The sequence below is a fragment of the Bufo bufo genome, chromosome 6, assembly GCF_905171765.1.
Source record: "Bufo bufo chromosome 6, aBufBuf1.1, whole genome shotgun sequence".
Classification (NCBI taxonomy): domain Eukaryota; kingdom Metazoa; phylum Chordata; class Amphibia; order Anura; family Bufonidae; genus Bufo; species Bufo bufo.
In genome coordinates, this window is record NC_053394.1 from 417,416,269 (window position 1) to 417,439,081 (window position 22,813).

At 46.8% G+C, this 22,813-nt stretch overlaps 1 protein-coding gene across 2 annotated transcripts in view; it reads left to right on the top strand.

The window, feature by feature from the left end:
* The window catches only part of SDK2 (sidekick cell adhesion molecule 2), a 592,086-nt gene that overhangs the window by 502,190 nt on the left and 67,083 nt on the right, over window positions 1-22,813 (top strand). For both annotated transcript variants that reach the window (XM_040435816.1, XM_040435817.1), the window contains exons 15-18: window positions 845-992; window positions 3,140-3,280; window positions 17,600-17,781; window positions 18,340-18,455. In XM_040435816.1, the coding sequence (XP_040291750.1) occupies window positions 845-992; window positions 3,140-3,280; window positions 17,600-17,781; window positions 18,340-18,455 (587 nt within the window). The remainder of the gene's footprint in view (window positions 1-844; window positions 993-3,139; window positions 3,281-17,599; window positions 17,782-18,339; window positions 18,456-22,813) is intronic.

Sequence of the window (22,813 nt, forward strand, 5' to 3'; positions counted from 1 at the left end):
AAACATGCCCAGCACGGAGAGGGTCCTCGGAGCCCCGTAAAACCTGACGGATAACAGCCCGTGCCCTTAATTAAATTACCTCCAGCCGATAAACGCCAGCTCGGAGGCAGAACCGGTAACCATGGGCAACAACAGTGGGGCAGATACCCGCCATATCACACCCCAACATCCAATACCTGGGGAGTCCAGAGCCCCTTTGGCTCCCTCCCCACCACGCCAGAGCCACTATAACCACCAACTCCAAGGACCCACCCCCGCCATGGCCGCTATGACAATGCCGTCCCTGCTGGACCAAAATCCACCCATAAACCACATCAACCTTGACCGCCGCTAGCTTCCCTACCCAACCAGCAGCCAACGTGTGGGTGGGAGGAGGCTGCTGCAAGACTGTTGTCCCACACGAGATGACCCTGATCCCGCCTCCCGCTGCCCTTTTTAAACCATACACTCCTCCTCTAACGTCCCCCCGCCCCCCATCCTTGCAATACCCCTTAACCCTAAGCCCCCCAACTCACTCCCTCCAAACGCCTGTCATGCCAGGCCTACCCCCAGTCTTGCAGCCTTAAGTCCGGCCTGTGCTTGAATGTGAGATAGAAACTCTTTGTAGTCACAGTGCTGGACCACTGGTCAAAATTGGGTTTCATAAACCAAATAAACCCTTTAAATATTTGTATTCACATGAGGTTACAGTGGTTCCTAGAGCAAAAGGAACCATACACTGGAACATTTGGTTAGTCCAGAAGTCACTATTGTTTGTGGTGGACATGATGGGCTAATACATCTAGTCATATCAGGATAGTGATATCTGAACCCTCCTCCATATGATTTTTTTTCTCTCTCACAGGTGTCCCATGGTCCATCCTATTTGCTAACTTGGATCCTGACTACACCTCCCTCGTTGTGAGGAACCTCATCCCAGCACGCTTCTACCAATTCCGTCTTCTTGCGGTGAATGACGTCGGCAAAGGGCAATTTAGCAAAGAGACACAACGGTAAGAAGACTAGTGGTAAACGCTGAGAAGTATCTGTGCCCAAACTTTAGCTTCTGTCCCTTAGAAGTAAATGCCTAATGACTACCCAGAAGGCTCAGCCCTCTGAAGGAGAAACATAATTTGGTTCCTCTATTGTTTCACCGGTGAGGTAAACTAAGGTCTGCATTTCTTCTCTTATTTTCATGTGTGTCGAGGGAGCCCATTACACGGGGAGAAACAGTGTTAGACATAATCAGTTTCCGCAGATACAAATGTTAAACAGAATTTGTGAAAGATCTCGCTGTTCTGATGAATGTCGGGCCCTTTGAAGTTGGGGTTCCTCCCCAGCAGTGAGGTGCCTGTTTTATTTTCCTTCTTTTATGATAAGTAAAAAAAAAATACAATAATTGTGAAGCTCTCTCTCAGCGGATTATCCTAGATATTTTTTTTGCAGCTGCACTGAATTCCTGAGATTGTGATTGATGGAGTCAAGGGATGCACATATTACACCTCCAAACCTCATGCGTCTCTGTAGGTTCTGCAAACCTTTAACCCTTCACCTGGCCACAGGCTGTGCTGAGCAATGCCATCATATCATGGTTTCACCTATCTCATATCTATCTATCTATCGCTCTATCTTATATCTGTCTATCTATCTACTGTATCTACTGTATCTATCTATCTATCTCATATCTGTCTATCTATCTCATATCTATCAATTCATCTATTTTTCTTGTGCTGTGACATCACTACGTTATTTCCGTGACATCATATGTGCATCATACTCGCTTGTGACATCACCGTTTGTATAATTCCAGTGTTGCAACATCACTGAGTAGATTATTCCTGTGCTGTGACATCGCTGTGTGTATTAGGCCGATATTTTGACATCAGTGTGTGTACAATCCCTACACTTAGACTTCACTGTCCACATGATTCCACTATAATTACATCATTGTGTACATTATCCCGGTACTAAGACATCAGTATGTGCTTTATCCCTGAACTAGGACATCACCATGTGCATTATCCCTGTACTATGGCATCAATGTATGCCTTAGCCTTGAGTTTTTTTCTGAACATGCTGTTGAAAATGGTCATGGTGGAATGGGGCTTTAGGACCAATATAAGCAACTGGTCTGATCCACTTTTTTCAAAATGAAAGCTCTAGGATGAGGGTCTGCTAAGTGGCATAGACTTTAGATGTCAGTTGGGAGTGGAAGCAGAAGTCAGAATTGATGAATGTCTAGTTGATGGGTAAGAAATATATACCTAGATCACTGACAGAAGTTGGTTAAGCTTTCTTGGTACCGAAGGCAGGGGTTACAGAATACTATCACTACAACCATCGGTATGGTAGCACCACCCATCTCTAGTCTAGTATATATATATTTTTATATATAAATTGTGCCCCCTTCCTGTAACGCACTAGGTGGTGGCCTACTCCATCTACTCCTAATTGCGCCCTAATATCTAAAGTTGTCTCTCCTTGTTGAGATGAGTCATTGTAACTCCAAAACGCTTGAAATGTACTCGCAAGAACATCACCATCTCTATAGGACTGCCAACAGGAGCTTGCTCGGTGAACACAACTCAGAGTGATTGTTTTTTAATACGTATATGAGTTGTTTGTTTTATCCCTTTTGTATTTAATTGCACTTAGCCTGTCTAAGTGTATCTTATTCCCGGATCTCAGAATTCACGGTAAGGATGAAGTTACATACAGGAGGTATCAACATATTAATACTGCAGATGGCTGGTAAAAAAAGGAAAAAGTTTTTCAGGCTTTGCCAGTCTATTAGCAAGAGTAAAACTGCTAAATAATATGAATAATCTGTTTTCTCAGTCAGTGTCTGCACTGATCTTAGTACTTCCTCTAGCGGCGTGAAGAAACAGCTCTTATCTCAGAGGAGCATCCCTGTCTGGACGAGCTGAGCTTTTTGTGGTTGGTGTAGCTCAGCCAAGTTTGATAAATGTCCCTGGTAAACTGTTCATTACCATAATGTAGAGTTTCGCTTTATACTTTGTTCTATGTCAAAGTATCAACCAGATAAGTTTCATTGAACTGGTGTACAACGCTCGGTGGCCGGTATCACTGTACTCATGTCAGTGTAATAATACTGCTTCTGTGTAGTCTGAACCTGAGCAGCCTGGTCTTTTCTCCACAGCGTGACACTTCCCGAAGAGCCTCCCAGTGCACCTCCTCAGCATGTCCTAGCTACTGGGCGCACCAACCAGTCCATCTTGATCCAGTGGCAGTCACCTCCGGAGAATCACCAAAATGGTGTCTTGAAGGGCTATGTTATCAGGTGGGTGAACGGCCGATAAAAGGGGAAAGTCTGAAACATCTTCTCGAAATGATTAGTCCAGAATTAGGAAATATAAAAAAATGCTTTTCTTCTACAAACCTCACCATTCTTGGGTATTGCAACCAAGCCCTGTGTGAATGGGGATGAAGTGCAATACCAGCCACAAAGCGCGGACAAGAGTTCCCCAAATCTTGGACAAACCTTGTAATCCAATGGAGTTTTTGGTTTTTGGCAAAAGCCTTCCAGACCACCACTGACAAATGCCAGCCAGCAGTGAAAGGTTTCCTAGGTTCCTTCACTGGCAAAAATGGTCGGTTCTACAAAGTATGATTAGACGATCTTCTTTGATGACCATAAGAGGCATATTGGGAGGGGAGCCAGACTCACTTTTTTCAGTAGCTCAGACCCTGGTTGAAATGTATGTAAAGGCTGGGCAATTAATTTAATTAATTCAATTTTATCAAATATCAAACTTTTTCTTCTGGACCACTGTATCAGCACAGGGCTGTGTAGTCTCTTCAGTTCCTGCTGCCCCAGACATTAATTCTAGCAGGGGCTGAAGAGACCCCACACAGGTAGCGCTGGTAAAGTGCTGCGAATCACCGCTGGAGGCTGGTGTTCGGGTGACACGCCGAACGCTATACTGCAGGGCTGCACGTCACACACTCTGCATCATCACGGCCGTCACCGCCTGCAATGTCTTACTACCCCTGAGAGATTGCACTGTGCCTGTGCGCCAAAATATTGCTGCACCTGCAGATAGCACCTCCAAGAGGTGAGGGAGGAATACAGTGCGCCCCCTCTATATACAGGATATCCTCTCTATATAGTGCACCTCTCTATATACAAGATACCCCCTTTATACAGTGGACCCCTATATACAGGAAACCCCTCTATATACGGTGCACCACTCTATATACAAGATACCCATATATACAGGATACCCCCTCTATACAGTGCACCCTCGATATACAGAATACCCCTTCTATACAGTGCACCACCTATATACAGGATACCCCCTCTATTCTGTGCCCTCCTATATACAGGATACCCCCTCTATACAGTGCACCCTCGATATACAGGATACCCCCTCTATACAGTGCACCCCTCTATATACAGGATACCCTCTCTATACAGTGCACCCCCTATATACAAGATACCCCCTCTATAAATTGCACCCCCTATATACAGGATACTCCCTCTATACTGTGCACCTCCTATATATAGAATACCCCTTCTATACAGTGCACCCCTCTATATACAGGAAACCCCCTCTATATACAGTGCGCTCCCTCTATATACAGGATATCTCCTCTATACAGTGCACATCTCTATATACAAGATACCACCTCTATACTGTGGACCCCTATATACAAGATACCCTCTATATACAGGAAACCCCTTATATACAGGATACCCCCTCTATACAGTGCACCCCCTATATACAGGATACCCCTCTATACAGTGCATCCCCTATATACATGATACCGCTCTATACAGTGCACCCCTCTATATACAGGATACCCCTCTATACAGTGAATCCCCTATATACAGGATATCCCCTCTTTACAGTGCACCCCCTATATACAGGATATCCCCTCTATACAGTGCACCCCCTATATACAGGATATCCCCTCTATACAGTACACTCCTCTATATACAGGATACCCCCTCTATACAGTGCACCCCTCTATATACAGGATACCCCCTCTATACAGTGCACCCCCTATATACAGGATACCCCCTCTATACAGTACACTCCTCTATATACAGGATACCCCCTCTATACAGTGCACCCCCTCTATACAGTGCACCCCCTATATACAGGATACCCCCTCTATACAGTACACTCCTCTATATACAGGATATCCCCTCTATACAGTGCACCCCCTATATACAGGATACCCCCTCTATACAGTACACTCCTCTATATACAGGATACCCCCTCTATACAGTGCACCCCCTATATACAGGATACCCCCTCTATACAGTACACTCCTCTATATACAGGATACCCCCTCTATACAGTGCACTCCTTATATACAGGATATCCCCTCTATACAGTGCACCCCCTATATACAGGATACCCCCTCTATACAGTGCACTCCTCTATATACAGGATATCCCCTCTATACAGTGCACCCCCTATATACAGGATACCCCCTCTATACAGTGCACCCCCTATATACAGGATATCCCCTCTATACAGTACACCCCCTATATACAGGATATCCCCTCTATACAGTGCACCCCCTATATACAGGATATCCCCTCTATACAGTGCACCCCCTATATACAGGATATCCTCTCTATATAGTGCACCTCTCTATATACAAGATACCCCCTTTATACAGTGGACCCCTATATACAGGAAACCCCTCTATATACGGTGCACCACTCTATATACAAGATACCCATATATACAGGATACCCCCTCTATACAGTGCACCCTCGATATACAGAATACCCCTTCTATACAGTGCACCACCTATATACAGGATACCCCCTCTATTCTGTGCCCTCCTATATACAGGATACCCCCTCTATACAGTGCACCCTCGATATACAGGATACCCCCTCTATACAGTGCACCCCTCTATATACAGGATACCCTCTCTATACAGTGCACCCCCTATATACAAGATACCCCCTCTATAAATTGCACCCCCTATATACAGGATACTCCCTCTATACTGTGCACCTCCTATATATAGAATACCCCTTCTATACAGTGCACCCCTCTATATACAGGAAACCCCCTCTATATACAGTGCGCTCCCTCTATATACAGGATATCTCCTCTATACAGTGCACATCTCTATATACAAGATACCACCTCTATACTGTGGACCCCTATATACAAGATACCCTCTATATACAGGAAACCCCTTATATACAGGATACCCCCTCTATACAGTGCACCCCCTATATACAGGATACCCCTCTATACAGTGCATCCCCTATATACATGATACCGCTCTATACAGTGCACCCCTCTATATACAGGATACCCCTCTATACAGTGAATCCCCTATATACAGGATATCCCCTCTTTACAGTGCACCCCCTATATACAGGATATCCCCTCTATACAGTGCACCCCCTATATACAGGATATCCCCTCTATACAGTACACTCCTCTATATACAGGATACCCCCTCTATACAGTGCACCCCTCTATATACAGGATACCCCCTCTATACAGTGCACCCCCTATATACAGGATACCCCCTCTATACAGTACACTCCTCTATATACAGGATACCCCCTCTATACAGTGCACCCCCTCTATACAGTGCACCCCCTATATACAGGATACCCCCTCTATACAGTACACTCCTCTATATACAGGATATCCCCTCTATACAGTGCACCCCCTATATACAGGATACCCCCTCTATACAGTACACTCCTCTATATACAGGATACCCCCTCTATACAGTGCACCCCCTATATACAGGATACCCCCTCTATACAGTACACTCCTCTATATACAGGATACCCCCTCTATACAGTGCACTCCTTATATACAGGATATCCCCTCTATACAGTGCACCCCCTATATACAGGATACCCCCTCTATACAGTGCACTCCTCTATATACAGGATATCCCCTCTATACAGTGCACCCCCTATATACAGGATACCCCCTCTATACAGTGCACCCCCTATATACAGGATATCCCCTCTATACAGTACACCCCCTATATACAGGATATCCCCTCTATACAGTGCACCCCCTATATACAGGATATCCCCTCTATACAGTGCACCCCCTATATACAGGATATCCCCGCTATACAGTGCACTCCTTATATACAGGATATGATTTTGGGTCTGGCTTGACGTGACCTCCTTACAGATTATACACGGATATTGATCAGGCGGAAGTACAATATTAACTGCTCTCCCGATCTGCAGTCCTCAAATAAATTCACATTAAATCCCGACTCTAATCCCTCGCTGATTAACAGCGCATTGTCACAGGTCCTGATTAATATGTATAATGTCACACTTGCAGGTCAGACGTTTTTTTTCTCGCCTCGACGTTGAGCTGAGTGAAAAAATAGGGATTAGAAGGCAGCACGAAGGCAGGTTTAGTGCAGAAGGAATCTGTAAGGCAGGAACAATAGGAAGAGCAATTTAATTGCTGACCTGTAGAGAATGGGGGGGAATCATGGGGGGAAAGAAGGGGCGTTATGGGGCAGGTCAGTGACAGAGAGCGGGAAAGCAAAAGGCTAACGAGAGAAGAGAGGTGGGAAGATTATTAGGAGGCACGCAGCGAGTGATGAGCGTCGGAGAGGATTATCGTGAAACACAGGAGGAATTAATTAGATGTGCACACAACACAAGACTGGTAAAACAAGACGCCGGACTTAGAAATGTCTTCTAGAAGGCGCCTCTGAGCTACAGAGACATGTCCTTCCCAAAAGAGAGGGGTTGTCCGGGTGTTTCATACTGTATGTGATCAGTGGGGGTCCGACTCCCAGCACCCTCACTGATCCGTTGTATGAAGAGACCGGGAGCGCTTTCTAGTCCTCACACGTCTTGTGGCCTTCAAGTGGATGGGCCTGAGCTGCAGTACCAAGCATGGCCAATATCCAATGGACAACACTGTGCTTCGTAAACTGCGAGGCGGACGTGGGCTTACCAGAGCGCCGCAGTCTCTTCAGACAACTGATTGGTGTCGGACCCCCAAAGATCAGATATTGGTGACCTATCCCGACCTAACCCTTGTAGATTGTAATCTCTTTCCACATGTCCCAGATCAGCCATGTCCCTCCTCCTCCTCCTCACTGTCATATGTCTGGCTGTATGACAGCTGGTTGCAGCAGAAGCAAAGGTCATTTAGGCCTTACCAATTTCCTAAATCACACCCTTTCAGCCAAGATTCCAGAGAAAATACAACAGATGGGCAGGAGAGTAACCACTGGGTTCTCTGGGGGGTTTCTACAAAACCTGCAGAATATTATTTGCAGATAATTTTTAGGATTTATTTTGTTTAGTGTTCCTTTAAGGCCATGTTCACAGTAGCGTTATAAAAGCCGGCAGGCAGAGAACGGACTGCTGGAGTTCACCGTATCCGGCATTTCATGGACACAGCCGGTCACCGCCGGATATCCATTCACTATAATGGGACCTGACGGTGACCCGGCTGGTTTCCAGCATAAATGCTGGCTTTCAGTCGGACAAATACCATTGCACGCATTTATGCCGGGACAGGCATAACTTTAATGTGAACCTAGCCTCAAAATGAATGTTTGCTTTACACAACCCCCCAAAATGCCCTGTTAAAGGTTTGTGCAAAGATGGAAGGGTTTAGCAACCATTCTACCATTCTGCCGGACCTGCAAAGGACAGATAACTTACCTGTTCCCAATGCCGGCTCCCCGCTCCTTCTCCTGCAGGCCTGCGATTCTCCACTAGGTTCCATCGTTGTCAACATCTGTGGTGTCCGGATCCTCTTGCGTCATGACAAATGGTCACAAAGGGATCTGGACACCACCTCCGCCACACAAAAGTGGGCAGAACATACAAACTCCATGCAGATGTTGTCCTTGGTCAGATTTAAACCTAGGACCCCAGCGGTGCAAGGCACCAGTGCTAATTACAGAGCCACCAAAATCAATGGGCTTACCATTTAGTGTGGGTACATGGTGGGTTATGCTGATATCATAGACATGAAGGGAAGCTTATGTCCAAGTCACTGCGGCCAGCCATAGACATGACAGCAGTCAGTGCAGCACGCCAGACCTGCAGGGTATTGCGATGGTGAGGTCACGGTTATGGGCAATCGAGGGTTACTCACTGTATTGGAGAACCCTGGGCAGGCATGCGGCAGTGAAGGAGAGGTAGACACAAGTTCCTCTGGGGCACACTCTGTATGTAGGGACCAGGCCTGATGGTGGATGAGGTGCCCTGGATGTTACAGGTATTTTGAGTGCCTGGAGCAAGGTCCCTTTAAGGATCATGACGCCAGTGCCTGTAACGGTGGCACACCGATTTGTAGGAGTAGTGTTTGAGGTACACAGATGGTATGATGAACCAAACGTTGCTTTACTTAAAACAGTCCAAACTTTGTACATACAGTTGGTAATGATGCAGTCCCTTTTAGCATATGTTCCACAAGCAGGCTTACTTTCAATAATGGCAGGTATAATCTTGCAAGATACTTGGAGGGTATACAATTAATGCTTCACAGACCAGGCTGCGCTATCTCCACAGCTATTCTGGCTGGCTGTATCCCAAGGCCCGGATGCCTAAATGCTGGCTTTAATCCTTGGTAAAATAATCTTCCTCCCGTATTGACCCTTGCTTCTATTTTATAGTACCTCTGCCCATCAGCTTACTTATCTGAGCTGGTTGTATTGTCCTTGCTTTGCTGGAGGATAACTGCAGGTTTCTCCCAGGAGGTAAGTCCTTTTTCTGGGGTAATCTTCTGAGCCAAATTTAGACTCAGGAACTACAGGCTGACTAGGATACACTTCTAGCCACCTGGACTGAACTACCTCTAGAGAGCCCTATATATACTTAGAGCTCTCTAGCTCCCTCTAATGTCTAGGAGGCTAAACTACACCCTAACAGGCCTGACACCCAGACAACACAGGGAAATGAACATTAAACATCACATTAATGCAAAAAGGCTTGTTAACCCTTGTGGAGTGCCCACCTTTACCTAGTGGGACACTACATACCCCCATGCTACAACGTTTCCCGTCCTCGGCGCAACATGGAGGGGCCCTGCCCAGCTGGATACTGCAGCCTGAAAGACAAAATGGAGAACAGGCATACACAGTAATCACCACTTTAGCAATTGAAATATAATAAACAGTTTCACTGAAAGTGCGGTGACAAGGGGCGCCGTTCTCTTCTCTCAGGATAATTATAAGGGAACAGGGGCGCTGACCTGGTGCAGCGTATAAATAATACCAGGATAGTCCATAATAATAGTCCATAGAAAATGCAGAACAAATAACGATTCTTAGAGGCTCAACGAACACAATGAGTCCGTACCCAAGGCTTGTAGAGGGTTAAACATGGGTTTCCCGTGAGGGGCTACCTGGGCCCATAATGTAGTCTCCAAATCTCACAGGTGGGTGCCCCTTGGTAGACCGCGTGGACCTTCTTACTGGCGGAGATTCCTCCTGACTTGGTTCAGGAGGATTGGAGGAGTCCACAGGCTCTGGAGCTCCTTCAGGTATACTCTGAGGCGAAGAAATAACAGGAACTGAAGTGGGTTCATCCTGGGATGGAGAAACAACTGGAACAGGAGCAGGTACTACCAGGTTTAACCAGGGAGTGAGAAACCAATGAAGTGGATCTTTATCATGTATCAGGTTATCAACAGCCTGCATAGGATCAGCAGGTTGGGCTGGCAACTCAGGCTCAGGAGATTCTGGTTCAATGTCCTCTGTTGCAGGTTCTTCGTCTATGCAGGGTTTTAACCGATTTCTATGTACAACTTGAGAGCCTTTACCTTCTCTGGAGATTTGTTAGATGTGAACCTCAGCGTTAGGAATGGCAGAAATGTCATAGGGAATCCTTTCCCACTTACTGTCCTAATTACTGGTTCTATGGTTGTTCTTCAACCACACCAGATCTCCCAGAGCTAAGGGTTCCGCATGAGCAGCCAGGTCATAGTCTCTTTGTTGTCGTTCCCGGGCATTTTCCATGCGTTCCTGAACGATCTCTTTTGCATTGAGGAGACGTCTTTGGTGCTCCACTACCCAATCAGTCTTCGGTAGTGGGTTAATGACGTCAGGCACCTGTACATCTAGGGAGTGGTCCGCAGGCAACCTCCCTTGATGGCCGAACATCAGGTAGAAAGGTGTGTAACCGGTGGAGCAGTGAATTGTGTTATTATAGGTATACATGAGTTGTGGCAGCAGAGTAGGCCAATTACCCCTTGTCTCGGGGTACTGCTCTCAGCATTTCGATGAGAGTTTGATTAATCTTTTCACAGAGTCCGTTACCTTGTGGATGATAGGCGGTGGTCCGGACTTTCTGGCAGTTATGCAGCAGGCACATCTCTTGGAACAGCTGTGACTCAAACGCAGACCCTTGGTCGGTGAGGATTCTCTCTGGGCAGCCGTAGGGCAGAAGGAAATACTTCTAGAACGCCTCTGCTGTAGTCTTAGCTGTCAGGTCTTTCACAGGCACTGCTACGACAAACTTAGTGAAGTGATCAATAATGGTCATGGCATAAGTATACCCTGAGCGACTCGGCTCCAACTTCACATGATCAATAGCAACAAGTTCTAAAGGAGTTTTACTTACGATAGGATGGAGAGGCGCCCTCTGGTCATGATGTTCAGTTCGCCCCACAGCACAGGCAGTGCATTCTCTGCACCATTTCTCAATATCTTCTCTCATCCCAATCCAATAGAATCTTCTGCGAATGGTGGCCTCAGTCTTCTGCACGCTGAAGTGTCCGGACTGGTTGTGATACATTTCTAGCACCAGACTGGCATCTCGACGTGGTAGGAGGATTTGATATATCCTATCACAGGACAATGGATCCAGGCTCCTTCTAATCAACAGGCCTCTTTGAAGGAAAAGTTGGTGGCGATGTCTCCACAGTCTCATCAGTTCTGGGTCTGCACTCTTCCTGCGGACTCTCTCAGGAGTTCTCCCACTGGTAAGGAAGTCGAGCAGTTCACCGAGGACTCTACTTTCGGACTGGAGCTTAATCCACCTTTCTTGGTCGCCTCTGGACTCAGGAATATCTGGTGAGGAAGGATCAGCAGCGGGATGGTTTTCAGTGAGGATATTATCCTGCTGGGCAAATTTATTGTAGAACGCTGGCATTTCCACTTCTTCCCAGGCATCTTTTGGTTCATCTGGGGCTTCTGTAGTGGGTAGCCGAGACAGGGCATCAGCATTGTCATTGGAGCGGCCTGCCCGGTATTTCACTGTGAAGTCATAGTTGGCAAGACAGGAGCCCCTAACTTGGCTGTATTCAGATGCGCCAGGGGGTTATTGTCCGTGAAGGCCACAAATGGTGTGGCAGCGAGATAGTCTTTGAACTTTTCGGTCACAGCCCACACTAAGGCAAGAAACTCCAGCTTGAAGGAACTGTAGTTCTGGTCGTTCTTCTCAGCTCCCTTCAGGGATCTGCTGGTGTAGGCAATTACCCTCTCTTTGTTATCTTGCGCTTGAGCCAACACAGCCCCCAGGCCTCTTTTACTGGCATCTGTGTAGAGGTGGAACGGCTTCTGATAATCTGGGTAACCCAGAACAGGGGGTTCGGTCAGCTTCTTCTTTAGGAGCTGAAAGGCAATCTCTCGTTCTTCGCTCCACTCAACAGGAATAGGAGTCTTTGGACTCTTCTTAGGGTGCCCCCTCAGGAGTTCCTGGATTGCATCCGCAATTTGTGCGAAATGGGGGATGAAACGCCTGTAATACCCTGCAAAGCTGAGAAAGCTTCTCACCTCTTTCACGGTGGTAGGAGTAGGCCAATTGCGGACAGAAGCAAGTTTATCAGGATCAGGCTATACTCCTTCGGCACTGACAACGTGCCCTAGGTATTTTACCGCTGGTTTCAGCAGGTGGCACTTAGATGGCTTGATTTTGAGGCCATATTTGGTAAGGACTTGGAACACTTCCGCCAGGTGTTCTAGGTGGTCCTCATACGTCTTGGAATATATAATGACATCATCTAGATATAACAATACGGTTTCAAAGTTCCTATGGCCTAAACAACGTTCCATCAGCCGTTGGAACGTCCCTGGAGCGTTACACAGTCCAAATGGCATGTAGTTAAATTCGAACAGGCCCATAGGTGTAGTGAAAGCAGTCTTTTCTCGATCTTCTGGGGCCATAGGTACTTGCCAGTACCCACTAGTTAAGTCCAGGGTGGAGAAATAGGCTGATGACCCTAGAGCAGTCAAGGACTCCTCTATGCGTGGTAGTGGATGAGCATCTTTGTGGGTGATTTGATTGATCTTTCTGTAATCCACGCAGAACCTTATACTGCCATCTTTCTTTCGCACAAGGACTAGGGGCGCAGCCCAGGGACTGTGACTGTCCCGGATTATATTAGAGTCTTTCATCTCTTTTATCATCTCTTTCACAGCCTGATAGGTAGTAGGTGGTATGGGTCTGTGCCTCTCCTTGATAGGAGGATGAGCCAGTGGGTATGGTGTATTTGATTACACTGACCTCTCCGTAGTCCGTGGAGTGCTTGCTGAAAGCCTTGTGGTGCTCTTTCACCAGATTCAGAACTCCCTCTATTTGCTACTTCGGGGTGGATTTGTTCCCCACATGAAGTTCTTCCCACCAGGATACTGTAGAGGCACTGGCAGAGGCGCTGCTGCTCTGTGCGGTCTGGAACGTCTCCGTGGCAGGCAGACGGATCACATCCTGGAAAGACACTTGTAAAAGCTGAGCAACGGGGCAGTGCTTAAAAAGAGTAACGGGGTGATCACCAAAATTAATTAAACGAACAGGCACTTTACCTTGGGACACGGTCACCAGACTCTTGGCTGTCCGTACGAAGGGATGATTCTCAATCTGGATGGGTTCCACTTGGGCTTGATAATCCTGACCCTGGATCCCTAACACTGCACAGCACCACAGGATGATCTGGGAATTCGGAGGCAGGATTACTGGCCGGTTGTCCCGGATCCGAACAGTACAAATTTCCCCTTTTTTGTTGGCGAACCTTTGTTGAGCGCACAGCACGCTGATAGTCTTTTGAATGACCCTTCTGGAAGCAGGCGAGGCTGAGGATATAGTTTGGGTCAATGCTTCAAGCACTTCGGAGTAACAGTTTTTAAGGACATTAGTCCCTAGGATCACAGGGTGTCCTTCTTTATCTCTTGCTTGTACCACAATCACACCTTGCTGTGGTAAGGTGGCCTCTCCCACCTGAAGAGTAGGTTCCCAGTATCTATGGACTTTCACTGGCTTCCCGTTGCTGGCAATGATATCTAGCCAGGACTCTGGTGGCAGGGTGAGGAGACTTGGATCTCAGAACTTGTCAAAGGCAGGTCGTTGGATGGTGGTGACCTGTGACCCCGTATCCAGCAGGGCTTCAAATGGTATCCCATTGATACATATTTTAATTTTTGGACGGGATCCCACATATTTAGGCATCTAGCTTGGATCCTGTGGACCTACTGTTCTACCTCCCGAGGGGCGGTCCTCTGCCTCAGGGGTTGCCTGTTTAACTGCCAGCACATTAATTCAGTATGTCCATATTTTTTGCAATAGTGGCAAACAGGCTGCTTTCGATTTCTAGACCGATAATTTGGCCGTCCATTAGGTTGTTTTGGGTAGACATCCCTATATGCAGGTGGGAGCCTTGGAGGAAAAGGGCCTTCATCTTCCAACAGTATTGGTCTTTCCTACTCCTCTATTTTCTTGCATACTTTCTCTTAGCTCAGAGTGAGATGGTTCACTTGCTCCATTAGTGCTGCCACTACATCTGTTACTGGAGCCTGAGTGGCCTGACGGACTCCAGCCGGCCCCACATTGACAGTTTTTTATTGACAAACCTGAGGTTCAGGCAAGGCTGCTGGCCCTGCGGCCGGGTTTTGGCCTAGAATGCTGATGGCCAGCTCTTTAAAGTCCAAGAATGCACAACTGGGATGTTGGGCTGACAGCATCCTCAGTTGGCCCTTTAAATGCTCCGTACTTATACCTGCAATGATCTGTTCTGTAAGAGTCCTGTCCTGATCCTCAGCTTCCTTGGGGTCCACTTGGACCACAGCCCTCAGGGTCTCTTGCAAGGACAGAGCAAAATCGCGGAGCGACTCCCCAGGTTGCTGCTTCCTGCTGAAGAATCGCATTTTAACTTCGGACACCGTTCTGGCCTCAAATGTGGTGCCGAGGCGATCAAAAATCTGCTCCAGGCTACTCTTTTCAGAACGGGGCCAGGACATGACTTCCCTGCGGGCGGCCCCTTCTAACTGAGCTAGGAGGATCTCCATTTGTTGTTCAGCAGATATAGGATAGAGCCGGAATAAGGCCAGTATCTGGTCCCTAAAGTCCTTTAATTTATGGGCTTCCCCTGAATATCGTGGAAACCAGGGGGCCCCAAAATAATACGGCATGGTTAATGGCATCAGGCTTGATGCTGCCGCGGCGGCAGGTGCCCTATTGTCAGTTGCGGGCACTTCAAAAGGCATTTCTGGGGCCACCTGCCCTGCTCCTTCAGGTGCGGACATAGTGTTACTAGGTGGGTATGGCCCTTTAAATGACAGCGGAGCGGACTGGAGCCAACAATGTCAGAGTTCATTATTTTTTTTTTTTCAAGTAAAGTCTCTTGCCGTTAAGGGAGGACCCTCTCCGGTACCCTAGCGGGGGTCGGGGCTGCTCCGGTATAGTGATCAGAAGGGGGCCAGTGAAGGGTAAAGTTAGCACTTACTCCGGCGTTTCTCGCTCCAAGTCTCGCGAGATGCGTGGCTACGTCAGACGGGAGTCCCACGTTCAGCGTCAGAAGGTAGGCGCGGCCTCTTGCAGCTCCGGGATTCAGGTAGGCGGTACTTTTTCCCGACAGGGCGGTGTTTCTTCCTCCTTGCAGGCTGGGCGGTAACTTCACCTTGTCCTTTTTCGCGCCAAATGGGTACAACGAGGCGCACTTTTAATCCGGTTAAGTTAAGCGGCCATCTTTGAGCAAAACGCTGTCTATTCACTGACAGCGAGCGGTGGCTCCACAACAGCAAAACAGTCCACAAAAAGCAGTTTCACACCGCAAATTGGTACAGTTCTCTGGCCCAGCAATTTTTCAATAAACAGTGGGGCTTAGTCACTTTTTTAGGTGGATAATGGCACACAGTTTTGTAATCCAACAATGGCGCGGATATGATCATATCCTGTTCGTGGCGCCAATTTATGCAGCACGCCAGACCTGCAGGGTATTGCGATAGTGAGGTCACGGTTATGGGCAATCTAGGGTTACTCACTGTATTGGAGGACCCTGGGCAGGCATGCGTCAGTGAAGGAGAGGTAGACACAGTTCCTCTGGGGCACACTCTGTATGTAGGGACCAGGCCTGATGGTGGATGAGGTGCCCTGGATGTTACAGGTATTTTGAGTGCCTGGGGCAAGGTCCCTTTAAGGATCGTGACGCCAGTGCCTGTAACGGTGGCACACCGATTTGTAGGAGTAGTAATTGAGGTACACAGGTGTTATGATGAACCAAACGTTGCTTTACTTAAAACAGTCCAAACTTTGTACATACAGTTGGTAATGATGCAGTCCCTTTTATCATATATTCCACAAGCAGGCTTACATTCAATAATGGCAGGTATAATCTTGTAAGATACTTGGAGGGTATACAATTAATGCTTCACAGTCCAGGCTGCGCTATCTCCACAGCTATTCTGGCTGACTAGGTTACACTTCTAGCCACCTGGACTGAACTGACTCTCCCCTGTCTGGGCCTACCTATATATACTTAGGGCTGTCTAGCTCCCTCTAACGTCTAGGAGGCTAAACTACACCCTAACAGGCCTGACACCCAGACAACACAGGGAAATGAACATTAAACATCACATTAATGCAAAAAGGCTTGTTAACCCTTGGGGAGTGCCCACCTTTACCTAGTGGGACACTACATAGGGAGAGATAGCTCATAGATACGTCCAACTTAAAGGGAATTTAGTAAAAAGGGTCTGCCTCTGTTATTCTACAGAAACCACTCTGCTCTTGTCCTGTGTCTGGTACAGCATTTACTTGAGCGCTGGTACTGTTTTTTAGGGGGAGAAAGGTGTTTTTTGCTTTTTTGGAGAAGTTCAGGCAACTTCTGTAAATGCCTCTTGCTTCTGTGGGAAGATGAGCTTCATTTATCTTAAACTCATCTATTTTCTCAATCTCCATTGAGAACCTGCACAGGTTTCCACTGGGCACCATAGCATCAGCACATGAGGGAAGTTGGGGGCGCTTATCCCAAAGAAGGTCCCGACTAATAAATATGGCATTGTCCTAAGAACTGCTCATCTCTGTCCATGATGAGTGTTTTTCTATTAATAAGATAATGCTCCCTGTGGTTCCTTTCTCATGGATATCTCCCCTGGGTTTCCTCCATACTTTGCCTGCGGCATTGCCCTCTGTGGTCTATCTGCCTTGTCTTATCAGCAGTGTCTTATGGAGTGTCGTTACATGCAAGACCCATTTTTCCAGAACATCTTCCATGCAAATGATAGCCTGAAGGAGATGAGTGGACCTTAGCAAGACAAAGCAGGATTACTAAGATTAGTGAGAATCTAACATATGTTCCCTGATTGACTGCGGGGAGGGAGAAAATGACCATGGAAAAGTATTTTCCACATAACCGTTGTGTATTCTAACGGCCGTGATTGTCTCTCCCTGCAGATACTGTCTCTCTGGCTTGCCTGTAGACTACCAGTATAGAAACCTCTCCAACCCAGACACCATCAGCTTGCTCCTGGAGGACCTCATTATCTGGACCAATTATGAGATTGAGGTTGCTGCATTTAATAGCGCTGGACTGGGAGTGTTCAGTCCCAAAGTGACCGAGTGGACCCTGCAGGGAGGTGAGATGACCTGGACTAGAGCACAACCATTGCAATCCTGTAATATATGATATTATGCGTCTGCAGGATCGGGATTATAGGCCCTCAGACCTGAATATTCGTGTTTGCATTATCCATGAATATAGGTTTGTAATGAATCTTCTACTTCGTACTGAGTAGATGTAAGATTTGCACTGGGGCTCATGCACACGAATGTTAATATTTTTTGTGGACCATATGCAGAACCATTTGTTTCAATGGGTCTGCAAAAAAATATAAAAAAACGGAAGTTACGTGTGCATTCCGTTTCCGTATGTCCATTCAGCAAAAAAATAGAACATTATTGTCCGCATTACTGACAAGGATAGGACTGTTCTATTAGGGGCCAACTGTTCCGTTCCGCAAAATATGGAATGCGCACGGACGACATCCGTATTTTTGGCGTATCCGTGTACGGTCGTCTGCATGAGCCCTTAACCATTGGTGGTCCCCCTTACAACGCTTGGCTACACCTCTAAACATTTTAATACAAATGACTAAACATTTATGTAGTGATAACGTGTATAAATATTATTTTAGTACCAACTGTGGCCCCAGGAAACGTAAAGGCAGAAGCTGTTAATTCCACCGCAATCCGCTTTACCTGGAGCCCACCAAGTCCGCAGTTTGTCAATGGGATCAACCAGGGGTACAAGGTACAGTGCTTTACCGGAAAATATCATTATTATTTAACTGTATTCATTTATAGGTTTGTGCACATTTAAAGGCCATGGACCCTTTTTTTTTTAAGATTGCATTTTCCTAATTTTGAGCTGAAAATCATTTTTCAATTAGTCTTTATTAAAAATTTTCAGCAGTTTTTGTGATACATGGGGTTAAAAATCAGTCTATTTGCAGAGTTTCCCTCCTAAGTTCTGTCAGCTGATATAAAGCCTTGTCGCTGATCTCCTGACCTCATAAACAGTAATATAATCCATATTCTTACCAGTTTGATGAGACTTTAACTATAATGAGTGTTTGTTAGGTCAAGAGATCAGAGATAAGGCTTCACATGAGCTGTCAGCTGAGGGAACTCAGAAAGGACAGTATGCAAATAGACAGATTTTTTAACCTCACGTATCACAAAAACTGCTGAAAAGTTTTAATGAAAACCAATTTGAAAAAATGATTAAATGCAATGATAAAAAAAATTACCCTGAAGATATCCATAGCCTGTTAGGACATAAATGCCAACTGATGGTTTGGGGACCTCATATGAGAATACCCTAAATTTGCTAAAGGGTTTATCCCATGATTGGGATGTAGAAAATGAAAGTTAGACAACATCTAGTACATGGCAGTCTCTTTCTAACAAAGCTGGAACCAGCCCTGTACCTCACATGGATCCAGAGATCTCCCCATTCATTGTTGAAATTGCTCTGTTACATTTATTTCAAGCCGGCAGCTCAGGGGGCGTGTCCTTTCTCATGGGCCATGTCTTGTCTGCTGCAGCTAGTAGCAGTTACATAGTTAATACAGTTGAAAAAAGACTGAAGTCCATCAAGTTCAACCAATGAGGTGGACAGAGATATAAAAAAAAGAGCAAGCAGCAGGTGGCGCTATACAGATAAATTTTATTGAATAACTCACTGGCTATGCAAAATTTTTAATTAGATGCAAAAGTATTCAGACCCAGGTGTTGGTTTGAAAACTAGAATTTTTTTTAATTTTTTTAGAACAACCCTTTTAAGTGCTGCAACCATTGGTGCTGCAGGGATAGCAGGCATGAATTTTGTAACTCAGAGGTCATTATGGGATGAACACGGGGCTTATGCAAAAATGGACAACTTCTTACAGAGACAACCTTGGTTTTGATAGGGGGCAAGTGTTTTTATAGCAATTCACTAGTCTTTTTCTGAGTGAGAATAGAGCAGGACAGCAGCAACGAAATTCCCTGCAGCCTGTCAGAAGGCACAGGTGGTCATAAATATGGACTTCCTCTGTTATCAGTTTTCTTCTCCTCATATAGGGGGTGATTCAGATAGTAGAAGTATATTAAAGGGGTTCTGCAGTTTGTTTAAACTGATCAGCATCTGATTGGCGGGGGTCCCGGGTGTTGCGCCGCAGCCTTCTCACTGTTTACCGCAGGCCCAGTGACGTCACAACTGGTATCAACTGGCCTGGGCGGGGCTAAGCTCTGTTCACTTGAATGGCTGATCGGCGGGGGTCCTGGGTGTCGGACCCCCGCCGATCAGATGCTGATGATCTATCCAGAGGATAGATCTATGGACACCTTTTAATGGCAATTTTTTATTATTCCATGGTACTCATTTTAAACAAAAAATATTTTTTTCAATTGGTCTTTATTAAAAATGTTGAGCGCCTTGATTGACAGGCCAGCGTTCGTCTTCTGCCGGCCCTGCTGGTTAAACGGCACTGCGCAGGCGCGAGACTTACCCAGCACACAGGGACGGCAGGAGAAGACGAACGCTGGCCTGTTAATCAAGAACAGCAGGGCGTGGAATGAGGTGGGAGAAAGGAGCCTCTAGGAGCAACACCCCCCCCCCCCCCCCCGCTCCTAGAGACTAATTCGCAGTGCGGGCTGCCATCTTTAGTAAGGTAGACTCACCCGTCCGGCGATACACGTAAGCCCTTACCTGTGCCGGGAGCCGGTCTGAAATCAAATGCGGTCACCGGGAGCAGGCAGTTCTGAGAACAACCGCCGGGGGCCTTCATCGGGCTGTCCTCGGAACTGCCTGCTCCCTGTGACAGCGTTTGATTTCAGACCGGCTCGCGGCACAGGTAAGGGCTTACCTGTGCATCGCCGGACGGGTGAGTCTACCTTACTAAAGATGGCAGCCCGCTGGCGAACACTGCTAATTTTCATATTACAAAAGTAAGAATTGTGCCGTAGGGGGGCATCAATAAACATAAAAATAGCAGAGTTGGATTCTGCTGACATCAGCACATCGCTAATGTCAGACAGTTTAAGAGGGTTAATTCTGGTGACAGAAACCCTTTAACCCTTTATGACAAAGCTGCTGAATATTTTTTATTTTATTTTTATAAAGAGCAATAAAAAAAATAATTTTGATGAGTAAAATGCAATCCTAAAAAAAATTGCCCCCGAATGTGTACATTTGGTTGACTTCTCTAATTGTGTATGTGGCCACCTACACCCATTATACACTGATCACTGATCCCCGGCCCTTATTCCTGTGCCTTTTTTGTATACTGTGTATATTGTGTATTACCTCCTCCCACATTGTACAATTTCCAGTTCATGTCCAATCTGCTCTGTTCTGCCTTTTTGTACAGCGCACTGACAGTTTTCTTTCGCATTATACAGAGCGGACGCATCGCACATAAATTGTACAACATGTTGTACAGTAATAGATTCGTGCAGCTTGTCAATCCAAATGGGATAATGCTGCGCGCCCTCCTAAGTGGGATAATGCTGCGCGCCCTCCTATCAGCCGCTCCTGATTAGACTGTTTCTTAATATGTATTCCAAACCCTGGTATTATTGAGCTTGTCACCCTGCCATGGCTGCGCTGCGCCAGACTCTGACACTGCTGGGTATATATATATATATATAATGTAGTAAATACACTATATTGCACCTATCCATGTGTCTGTCCATCCGCGACATATACGTCATATTTGTGGTGGTCTGGCTCCAAACTGGTTTCGAATGCTTCTGGTAGAGAGGTGAATTTGGACCATGCAAAACACTTAAATGGGTTATGCCATGATGATGTAAAAAATGAAGAGGATCCAGAGATCTCCCTGTTCATTGCTCCAATTGTTCTGTTATATTTATGTCAAGCTGGCAGCTCAGGGGCGAGTCCTTCCTCAGGGGCGTGTCCTTCCTCAGGGGCGGGTACTTCTTCAAGAGACATGTCCTTTCTGTAACTGCCCTGTAAATGCCACATCTTCTAACAGAAGATATGGCTGGGGTCAGATGAAGATTTAGGCCTCATGTGCACACCCCTGCATGTAACAGTTATGGGGCTCTTGTGAACACCCCTGCATGTAACAGTTATGGGGGCTCTTGTGCAGACCCCTGCATGTAACAGTTATGGGGCTCTTGTGCACACCCCTGCATGTAACAGTTATGGGGCTCTTGTGAACACCCCTGCATGTAACAGTTATAGGGGCTCTTGTGCACACCCCTGCATGTAACAGTTATGGGGGCTCTTGTGCAGACCCCTGCATGTAACAGTTATGGGGGCTCTTGTGCACACCCCTGCATGTAACAGTTATGGGGGCTCTTGTGCACACCCCTGCATGTAACAGTTATGGGGGCTCTTGTGAACACCCCTGCATGTAACAGTTATGGGGCTCTTGTGAACACCCCTGCATGTAACAGTTATAGGGGCTCTTGTGCACACCCCTGCATGTAACAGTTATGGGGGCACTTGTGCAGACCCCTGCATGTAACAGTTATGGGGGCTCTTGTGCACACCCCTGCATGTAACAGTTATGGGGGCACATGTGCACACCCCTGCATGTAACAGTTATGGGGGCACTTGTGCACACCCCTGCATGTAACAGTTATGGGGGCTCTTGTGCACACCCCTGCATGTAACAGTTATGGGGGCACATGTGCACACCCCTGCATGTAACAGTTATGGGGGCTCTTGTGCACACCCCTGCATGTAACAGTTATGGGGGCACTTGTGCAGACCCCTGCATGTAACAGTTATGGGGGCACTTGTGCACACCCCTGCATGTAACAGTTATAGGGGCTCTTGTGCACACCCCTGCATGTAACAGTTATGGGGGCACTTGTGCAGACCCCTGCATGTAACAGTTATGGGGGCACTTGTGCACACCCCTGCATGTAACAGTTATGGGGGCACATGTGCACACCCCTGCATGTAACAGTTATGGGGGCTCTTGTGCACACCCCTGCATGTAACAGTTATGGGGGCACTTGTGCACACCCCTGCATGTAACAGTTATGGGGGCACTTGTGCACACCCCTGCATGTAACAGTTATGGGGGCTCTTGTGCAGACCCCTGCATGTAACAGTTATGGGGGCTCTTGTGTACCCCCCTGCATGTAACA